The sequence below is a fragment of the Saprolegnia parasitica genome (assembly GCF_000151545.1).
Source record: "Saprolegnia parasitica CBS 223.65 unplaced genomic scaffold supercont2.106, whole genome shotgun sequence".
NCBI lineage: Eukaryota > Oomycota > Saprolegniomycetes > Saprolegniales > Saprolegniaceae > Saprolegnia > Saprolegnia parasitica.
In genome coordinates, this window is record NW_012156500.1 from 98720 (window position 1) to 107784 (window position 9065).

The 9065-nt window shown below is 59.6% G+C and overlaps 6 protein-coding genes across 6 annotated transcripts in view; 5 read left to right on the top strand and 1 right to left on the bottom strand.

Annotated features, from left to right (window-relative positions):
• Window positions 1–309, top strand: part of SPRG_21221 (hypothetical protein) — a gene marked incomplete at both ends in the record, with an annotated part of 1192 nt that extends 883 nt beyond the window's left edge. Inside the window, 2 exons of the mRNA XM_012352782.1 lie at window positions 7–154; window positions 199–309. Coding sequence (XP_012208172.1) covers window positions 7–154; window positions 199–309 — 259 coding nt within the window. The remainder of the gene's footprint in view (window positions 1–6; window positions 155–198) is intronic.
• Window positions 310–746: 437 nt separating this feature from the next.
• Window positions 747–1254, top strand: SPRG_12945 (hypothetical protein). The gene is made up of 2 exons (XM_012352771.1): window positions 747–1088; window positions 1138–1254. Exons 1-2 carry the CDS (start codon window positions 796–798, stop codon window positions 1226–1228), a joined length of 384 nt encoding a protein of 127 aa, XP_012208161.1. The 5' UTR covers window positions 747–795; the 3' UTR covers window positions 1229–1254.
• SPRG_12946 (hypothetical protein) lies at window positions 1215–3256 on the bottom strand (the record flags this gene model as incomplete). Its single annotated transcript, XM_012352772.1, has 9 exons — window positions 1215–1364; window positions 1418–1478; window positions 1524–1669; window positions 1714–1853; window positions 1898–2117; window positions 2163–2453; window positions 2499–2720; window positions 2764–2878; window positions 2922–3256. The coding sequence occupies 9 exons, from the start codon at window positions 3254–3256 to the stop codon at window positions 1263–1265; spliced, it is 1632 nt and encodes a 543-aa protein (XP_012208162.1). The 3' UTR covers window positions 1215–1262.
• A 239-nt stretch (window positions 3257–3495) lies between these two features.
• On the top strand, window positions 3496–5568 carry SPRG_12947 (hypothetical protein; the record flags this gene model as incomplete). The annotated part of the gene is made up of 12 exons (XM_012352773.1): window positions 3496–3640; window positions 3687–3832; window positions 3879–3963; window positions 4014–4308; window positions 4364–4448; window positions 4494–4630; window positions 4677–4748; window positions 4801–4888; window positions 4938–4976; window positions 5032–5175; window positions 5224–5478; window positions 5524–5568. 12 exons carry the CDS (start codon window positions 3496–3498, stop codon window positions 5566–5568), a joined length of 1536 nt encoding a protein of 511 aa, XP_012208163.1.
• A 23-nt stretch (window positions 5569–5591) lies between these two features.
• On the top strand, window positions 5592–6238 carry SPRG_12948 (hypothetical protein; the record flags this gene model as incomplete). Its single annotated transcript, XM_012352774.1, has 2 exons — window positions 5592–5603; window positions 5652–6238. 2 exons carry the CDS (start codon window positions 5592–5594, stop codon window positions 6207–6209), a joined length of 570 nt encoding a protein of 189 aa, XP_012208164.1. The 3' UTR covers window positions 6210–6238.
• Window positions 6239–6444: 206 nt separating this feature from the next.
• On the top strand, window positions 6445–9055 carry SPRG_12949 (hypothetical protein; the record flags this gene model as incomplete). The annotated part of the gene is made up of 13 exons (XM_012352775.1): window positions 6445–6705; window positions 6767–6854; window positions 6909–7209; window positions 7255–7321; window positions 7361–7503; window positions 7563–7634; window positions 7675–7762; window positions 7814–7852; window positions 7892–8075; window positions 8120–8376; window positions 8424–8507; window positions 8554–8997; window positions 9050–9055. 13 exons carry the CDS (start codon window positions 6445–6447, stop codon window positions 9053–9055), a joined length of 2034 nt encoding a protein of 677 aa, XP_012208165.1.
• Between the last annotated feature and the right edge of the window lie 10 nt (window positions 9056–9065).

A 9065-nucleotide genomic window follows, 5' to 3' on the forward strand; every position in this document is an offset into this window, starting at 1 on the left:
CGCGAGCAAGCGCGACTGGAACAAGATTGACAAGACGATTGCCGAAGAGCTCGAAGCGGAGAAGCCCGAGGGTGAGGCGGCCATGCAGAAGCTTTTTGCCGACATTTACGCCAAGGCCGACGAGGACACGCGCCGGGCCATGAACAAGTCCTTTGTACGTCGTCTGGGAGCCTCTACGTTCTTATCTGCGAATGCTAGCAAACGTCGGGCGGGACTGTGCTCTCGACCAACTGGAAGGAAGTCAAGGCAAAGGACTATGAAGAGGAAAAGCCCGTGCCCGAAGGCATGCAGTGGAAGAAGTGGGGCTAATGTGTCTTGGCGCCAAGACAAGCCAGCGCTTCCCAAGGTCTCGCAGAGCTGGCGACCACCTACAGTAAATATGCCTTCAGATATATAAATATGAGACGCGCCGCCTGTCCAAGGAGAGGGTAGATGCTAATACCGTAGCTCACGCGCTGCCTTGGCCTCGTTGCTTGCAGTTGGCCGAATTGGCTCACCAATGCGCTATGGCCGAATTGGCTCACCAATGCGCTATGGCCATTGGCCAAAGGTTTGTCTCTTTACAGCCAATCAACGCGCTCTATATACCTCTTTGAATCGATACTTGGGCGTTTCGCGCCGAAACAAGCCAGGGAAATATGTTGTTCTGGAGGTTTGAATCGGATTATTGCCGGAAATGAAGCGAATCAGCGGGCGCGATCTTGATTATGCGCGCCTGCGATTGGTGGATTCTCGGCGATCAGCTGGTCGAATAGGAAGAAAGCCCCCGCCTGTCAACTTGACCAACGGAGCAGCATGTCGTCGCCCGTCCCGCGCCCGCGCAAGCCGTCGACGACCAAGCGGAAGCCGCCGGTCGACCCGACGGCCGCCGGAAAGAAGCGCCGCTACAAGCCCGGCGTCCGGTCGCTGCTGGAGATCCGCAGGTACCAGCGCTCGACGGAGCTGCTGCTGCGGCGCCTGCCCTTTGCCCGGCTCGTGCGCGAGATCCAGCTCAACTACGCGACCGTGCAGTTCCGGTGGCAGGCCGAGGCGCTGCTTGCGCTGCAGGAGGCCGCCGAGGCCCACCTCGTCCGCGTCTTTGAAGATGCGTACGCGCCGGATGCACTCGTCTTCCCATGTGCTCATGCATCCTCTTAGGAACCTCTGTGCCATCCATGCCAAGCGCGTAACCATCATGGTCAAAGACATCCAGCTCGCGCGCCGCATCCGCGGCCGGAACCATGAATAATGCATTATCATCGTCGTCTCAAGGCCCATGTTCATCATGCAAGACTCGCGCGGACAGGCATCGCCTTGGCGAACGTTGCGCGGCCAAACGTGGCTTGGGCCAAGTCGCGCCCGACGGCCGCGAGGCTCTCAAAACACTAGCCACGCAACGATGTGAGAGAAGCGACGAGACGCACGAAGAAGGTCGCACGAGGCGCTCGCCCTGCACTTGAGGACACGCGACCGCGCAGACTTTGGCAGTGGATGCACACCTGTTGGCCATCGTCATCCTCTACTTCTTCTACGATGACACGTACGTTCGATCGGTAAAGTGCTGGCGGGAGACGCGACGCCACTCGGCCACGAGCGCTTTGGCCTGCGCGCGCGACGCCGTGGGGCCGACGCGGAGGCGCAGCTCGTAGCTCGAGTCGGGTGCCATGCGCTGATGCATCTGAACCAAGTCCTAAGCCGAGGGCTAGGACGTATAGGCCATGCGGGGATGGCTACCTCCTCCACCGAGTCGGTTTCAAAGGGGTTCCCAGGGGGCCGCTCGTGCAGCGTGAGGACTTGGACGTAAGGCGGCAGGTCGTCCTCGGCGGCGGCGTACACAGGGCAGCGCTCGGTCGACGGTCCTTCAAACGGGCGATCTACTTTGATATTACGCGAGGTTGGTGTGCACACGAGCTTGCACCGAGGGTGAGCGACGTCGCGTCGGCGTCGACGACAGCATAGACCATAGCGCCGAGCAAGAGCCGCTTGTAGGCGAGGTACCGCGCTCCTGGGACACGCACCGTAGCAACCACCGAGCCTTTCTCCACCGCGATCGGCTCGAGCTTGGCGGCGGCCGCGGTCAGTAGCGCCGCGTAGTGCCACGTCTCTCTCTCGGGCGCGGGCGCAGCTTGCGTCGCCGCCTAGACCGGTATCGTGCACCGCAATCGCTAGGGCTCGAGTCGCACCTTGCAGCGGTCGACCATGCTCCTGCAGTACGTTGCCCACGCCGTCGACGCGCCACCAAACAGATGCACCTGGTTGCGCCACGTCATGAGAAAGGCCGGCGAGCGGTAGGCCGACGGCAGAAACATGCCATCCTCGTCCAAGCACAGGAGCGAGACCATCACGTCGTGCCAGCGCACGAGCGGCAGGTCGAGCGACTGCCGCCACACGTCCAAGCGCTCGGCCAACGCCGCGCGGTCGGCGACGAACGGTAGGACGCGGTCGAGTGCGGCAATGGCCGAGGCCAAGGCGTCCTACGCTTACAGATGGCAACCCTTTCTTGCATGGAACCTGTCTACGTCGGTCGTGGGCTCGTCGCCAAAGCGCGGCTTCTCGGCGTGCAGAAGAAGCCTTTGCACGATCACGTCGAAGTTGGCCGACAGCGTCGTCAGCTGAAGCATACCGAGTGCTGTCAAGCCGGCCTTGTCGCGAAGCTGTGGGTTGCACTGCCGCTGCAAGAGCGCGTCGACAACGTCGGCGTAGCCTGCAAGGGCGGCGTAGTGGAGGCTCGTCCGGCCAAACTACCAGCAGCGTCAACGAAAGGCGGGACGGTGATTTGTTTACGAGGTCGACCGCGTTCACGTCCACGCCGATGGTATCGACGAGGAAGCCAACCGTTGCGACTTTGGCGTTTTCCTTCGCCAAGCTGCGGTCGACAGTTGCGTGGAGGAGGGTGAACCTACGCCCATGAGACTCGCTGCGAGAAGGAATGTTGCAAGTACCCGCGCTTGTCCCGGAGGCTCTTCGGGTCGAGACGCCAGTGCGCGGGCCCGCTGCGCGTCTGGATGCTACCGGTCTCCCACCATGCCTTGAGGCCGTCCACTTTTCCGCCCGTCGCGTGGTCGAAGAGCGCGGTGAGGACGCGCCCGGCCGTGTTCTTGGCAAACGTGCACTCGGTGCTGGCTCGACAAATGGCTTCCTCCGCGTCTCGCGCCGCGAGAAGATCGTGGAGCTGCTGCTCGAGCTGCGAAGCGTAGAGCTCCAGCGCATCGTGCGTCCGCGTCGGTGGGTGCGCCAGGCGTGCTTGGCACGCGTCAATCAGCTGCTCGGCGCCCATGCGAACGCGATTTTGATGGGACTGGCCTTTCTGGCTAAACGCACGCAACCCGCCCAAGTGCAACCTCAACCAGGCCTGATGATCGCGCTGGTAAAACGATTTGCCGACGACAGCTTCACGATGGCCACCGGGGACAGCGCAGAACTATGGACGCGACGCGCTGCCAAGCGACGCGGCTACGATCTTGCGTCTTTTTAGCTTAGTGTGGATTCGGTCGTTTTGTCGCAACGCTTCGCGGGATGGCAACGACGACGACCAAGTCCTCCGTCGTGCCCGCCGAGGCTCCATGCTCGCCTCGGCGGCCAAGTAAGCTCGTGCGCAGCTTCACCGAGCGTGCGTGGACCGGACTCCGCATCGAGCCCAACGAGCAGATGGCGCGTGCAGGTACATCCACGACGTCATCTTGCCACCGCCACCCCATTGATGCTAGCGAAAAGCGTCCTCGGTAAGGACGAGATCGAGATCTTCCACTCGCCCAACACGGGTGCGTCGCCGTACATGCTTCACCCCAACTCGGGCTTCCGGCGCGTCTGGGACGTCTGCGCCGCGTGCTCTGTCGTTTGCGTCTGCCTCCTCGTCCGACTCAGTTCCTATTGCGTCGTCGACTGAGCCTCGCCTATAGACGCCCATGGAGCTCGGGTTTCAATCCATGGACTGGAGTCGACTCTCGGCCTTGGGAACGTTCTTCGACGTCTTCTTCGTCACAGGTACTTGCATCATCTTCAACTGCATCGGCGCGTTGATGATCGTGCTTTAGATATGGTGCTCACCTTTCGGACGGGGTACCTTGTCTCGGGCGAGATCGTCATGAACCAGCGCCTCGTCATGTGGCACTACGCCGAGTCGTGGCTCCTCGTCGACTGCATCTCCAACTTTCCGTTCTACCTCTTCTACTCGCACGCGAACCAGTCGTCGGTCAAGTTTTTGAAGCTCCAGAAGATTCCCAAGATGCTGCGCTTCGCCCGCCTCCTCAAGTACATGCGGCAGTACGCCAAGTACTACAACTTTGTATTGGTCGTCGCCGCCATCGTCATGAGCCTCCACGTCCTCACGTACATACGCCCGAACGAACCAGGAGGAGGAGCATCGAGCGATGCCAACACATAGGTGCTTGTGGGCGAGTCTCTTTGACCAGTGCATCGAAAACGTCTTTGACGCATCGACGAACCGAACGTACTGCGACGACAGCCAGGTAGACGCCGAGACGACTCCTTGGCCTTGGCTCATCGTGTGGTAGATGGAGCCCATGTACCTCGAGTCGCTCCTCAACGTCCTCATGCTCTACACGTCGCTTGGCGAGTACTCAACGTACGCGAGCATCGGCAACCTCGCGAGCCCGGTCGCGCGCGCGTCCCCGACCGTCTACCTCCTCTCGTGCACCATTAGTTGCATCCTTTTCCATCTTGAACGATGGCGTTAGGATCTGCATCGTCGTCCTCGGGCTCGTGAGCATTGCCATCTTCTTGGCCAACATCATCTCGATCTTCATTAGGTCGCCTATATCTCTTAGCTGGGTTGACCTCTCACAAGCATGTTTTGCGTAGTTGGGACCAGCAGAGCGCACTGTTTCGGAACCGCATGGACATTATCAGTGCCGAAATGAAGCACTACGAGATCCCGCTCGAGCTCCAAGTAGACTTCGTGTCTCACGTACATGCATCCATATATATTGTCGTTCTAGCGCCGCGTGAAGCGAAATTACGACTACCTCTGGATCAACGTACGTCCGATTGATTTCGTGTATACAAAGGCACACGGTCCATCTCACGTACTAGCAACGCGCGTACTCGGAGATGACGCTGCTCAACCAACGGGGCATCTCCAAGAGCCTTCGGACGTCGATCGCCCTCTTTCTGTACAAGGACCTCCTCGAGACGGTGCCGTTCTTTGCCGGCGAGAACGCCAAGCTGCTGGGCCGCGTACCGCACTGCTTTTCTTGTACAACAGGGCGAGCGAGGATGGCGTAGATCTGCCTCGTGCTCGAGACGGCCGTGTACCTCCCTGGCGATCTCGTCATCCAAGTCGACGACCTCGGGAAGGAGATGTTTATCGTGCGGCGCGGTGTCGTCGAGGTTGTGATTGCGAATCGGCCGGAGACGGCGCCACGTATTTTGCTCAAGGATGGCGCCTTCTTTGGGGAGACGGCGCTCGTCGTTGAAGTCCGTCGCACGACGTCCGTGCAGTCGGTGACCGTCACGGACCTCAACGTCCTCAACAAGCAGGTGCGACGACACGACTTGTGATTCGTGCGAGGATCTGGCATCTAGGCGTTTGACGAGATTATCGCGGAATTTCCAGATTTCCAGAAATGAAGCGCATCGTGATCCAGCGCCAGATGGACAACATGGTAATCGACCACATGGAGGACAGGAGTTCGCCACTGGAACGTGCCTAGCACATCACCAACGACGCGGACAAGGCCGCGATCGAGCGCGAACTGAACGCGGTCGTCGACCAGTCGCTCGCAAAACGAGCGAGCGATGCCTCGTCGCCGTACTGGCACTACTGCCAAGCCAGCAAGACAGGCAACAAGCTCAAGCGCATCGCCGAGCGCCTCCAGCACAGGACGACAGACTCGACAACATCGATCCCCGTCACTCGCCCCAACCAACGAAGACGAAGCAGCGCGCTGCGAATGCGCAACGCTGCATCTTCCGGTGCGCGCGCCATCACCCTAGACACGACCAAATTGGCACAGAGACCACCCGTGGCGACACGGCGCACGACCGAACCGGTGGACACAGTCGAGCCAGAGCCGACTCTGGACACGATCGCCCAGCGTCTCCGGGTCGTCGAGGCGTCCATTGCAGCGCTGCCGACCTACGTGACGGCACTGCAGACGACGATGCAGCAGCTCCACGCCGACCTTGCGCGCCTGCGTACGTCCTCCAAACCGGATGCCACCGAGTTGCCGCCGCTTCACGTGTCACCTCTCTCTCCCGCGATGCGCTAATGTAATAGTTGATCACCAACGTTGTCAAGAGTACGAGTCGCATCTCCGTTGGCCTCGCATCTCGTTCTACTTCAGCCGAATTGAGCTGCGTCGAGTTGAGGACCGAGCTGAATCAGTCATACGTTCCGCAACTCAACACACCCAACAAGAGAAGGTCAACCGTAGTATCGAGTCGTCAACAGGACGCTAGTCCTTTCTGGTCTCCGTTTCATTTGGTAACGGCGAGGCAGTTGATATGAGCGCCAGCAAGGTGGCGCCAGGTCCAAGCGTCGGCCATGTGCCACCGGGCGACGAGAATCATACCAGCAAGAACGTTCGCGCCAAGGCGCTCTGGCAGCGCGTTGTCTCGCTCACGCTGCCACGCCCCGACGTGGAAACCATCGACATTTACCACCGGCGCGCGCTGCCGCAGCTGCTCATGGTCCACCCCAACTCGAGCTTTCGGCGCGCGTGGGACTTGAGCATCGCCGCTGCCGTCATCTACGTCTGTATCATGGTACATACATGGCGTATATCCATGTATGAGCGTTGTGTTTTGAGATTGAGGGTGAGCGTAGACGCCGGCGTCGCTCGGCTTTGACTTTGTCGCGTGGGGCCCGAACGTCGCATCGTTCGAGTCGTTCTTGGACGCGTGCTTTGTCTGCGGTATATCATATCAATTGAGTGAGGAAGATTGAGATTGAGGCTCACGTGTAATAGACATGGTGCTCTCGTTCCGAACGGGGTATTTCGCGAACGGCGAGCTGCACATGGAAGCCCGCGTCGTGGCGCGGCGCTACCTCCGCACGTGGTTCATTGTGGACTTCGTCTCGAACTTTCCACTCAGCTACGTGATTCCGTCGAGCAACAAGCAGCAGACGTCGGTCAAGATCCTCAAGCTCCAGAAAATTCCCAAGCTGCTGCGCTTTGGCGTCCTCCTCAAGTACATGCGGCAGTACGCCAAGTACTACCACCTCCTCGTCACCGCCATCACCATGTCGCTCGGCCTCCACATCTTCACGTCCGTCGAATCTGGCGTCTCAGATCTAATCGTATGCGCGTCTAGCTGCATCTGGGTCAACGTCTTCAACAACTGCTACGGCGACGTGTCGGTCTGCAGTGACTGGGACACGGTGCGTCTTGATCTGTCTTATTTGTGATGCGAGACGAAGGACCAGGCCTCGAGTATCTACGCCGAGTCGTTCCACAGCGTCCTCCTCACCTTTCTTGGCATCGCCGAAGCCTCTTCGTTCCAGACGTCGTCGTTGCTCGCGTCGCCGCTCGAGTCGTATCGACCACACATGTATACGCTCAGGTGAGAGTCCATGAAGACACCCTTTTTATGGACTCGGGGGATCGAGGATGTGGTTCTAGCTCTTTCATTGCGCTCTTTGGTGTCTTCAACTGCGCGCTCCTCTTCGGCCACACGCTGACGCTGCTCCTGAGGTAGACACGCTTGGGACGGACGACTGACGAATGCGCGTAGCTGGGACCAGCAGAGTTCCACGTTCCGGAACCGCATGGACGTCATCTCGTCCGAAATGAAGTACTACGACCTGCCCGCAGACCTCCAGGTGCAATGGACAACTTGTCTATAAAACAAATGACAACTCTCCTGCATCTAGCACCGCGTCAAGCGCAACTACGACTACCTCTGGATCAACGTACATCTATCGATCGATCTATCTCAAAATCAACGCTAGCAACGCGCGTACGCGGACATGACGCTGCTCAACCAACCGGGCTTGTCCAAGCCGCTGCGCACAACGATTGCGCTGCACTTGTACAAGGACTTGCTCAACACGGTGCCAATCTTTGCGGGTTCGAACGCGCGCTTCCTCGGCAAAGTGTGCATGGCGCTGGACACAGCTGTGTACCTCCCCGCCGGTATCAACCGCTTATATGAAGACTATTTCTACAATTGTGTGTAGACGTGATTATCCATCAAGATGACATTGGCCGGGAAATGTTTATCGTCCGAAAGGGGACCGTCGAAGTGCTGCCGCCGCGGGCCAAGACGAGCGCGCTGCATCCGATCATGCACAAGCTCCGCTCGACCAAGGACGGCCCCCGCATTCTCCTTCGAGACGGTGATTTCTTTGGCGAGACGGCGCTCGTCGCGGAAGTCCGTCGCACGAATACGGTCGTCGCCGACTCGATCTGCGATCTCAACGTCCTTAGCAAGCACGTACGTCAGGGGATCGATCCTCGCGGCGCGACGCGTTCTCGGCGTAGGCATTCAACGAGATTTTGGCCGAGTACCCCGAGTTTGGCGTCAAAATGAAAAAGTCGGTCGTCGCGCGCCAGCTCGCCAACATGGTTTTTATCCGGCCCGATCTCAATGTCAATCTCAATCGCAAGATAGAACTTTCAGTCGCCGACGGCCAAGCTTCAGGTCGAGACGGAGCTCAACCACCTCGTCGACAAGTCGCTCATGCGCCGGCGCTTTGACTTGTCTTTCAAGGGCATTTACCGCTCCAAACGCATGGCCGACAAGCTCCAAGCGATCCAGGACCGCAACAAACGCGCGGAGGCGAAACCTCGGAAATCCATCGTACAAGGACTCAGGGCGCGCAAGGCGTCGGTGACCCAGCTTCTCAGTCGGCGTGGCTTTGCGCCCAAGCCATCGCCGTCCGACAAGAACGTGGCGGAGCAGCTCGACACGCCCCCCGAGGGTCCCCCCGGCCCCCCTTTGCCCCCCCTGACGGACCCGGGGTTCCCGCCGCCACCGGACCCGTCGTCATCCGACGCTGTGGTCGAGTCGCGTCTCGAGCCGTTAACGTCCGAGCCAGTGCCGGCTAGCGATATGGTGCCCAGGGCGCTTCTCGAGATCAACCGCATGGTCACCGAGATTCAGAAAGCCATGAACAAGGTCCA

Coding starts and splice junctions, on each gene's coding strand:
- SPRG_12945 (XM_012352771.1), top strand. CDS start 796: ATGTCGTCGCCCGTCCCGCGCCCGCGCAAGCCGTCGACGACCAAGCGG. Junction 1,089..1,137: donor GTCCGCGTCTTTGAAGATGC/GTACGCGCCGGA, acceptor GCATCCTCTTAG/GAACCTCTGTGCCATCCATG.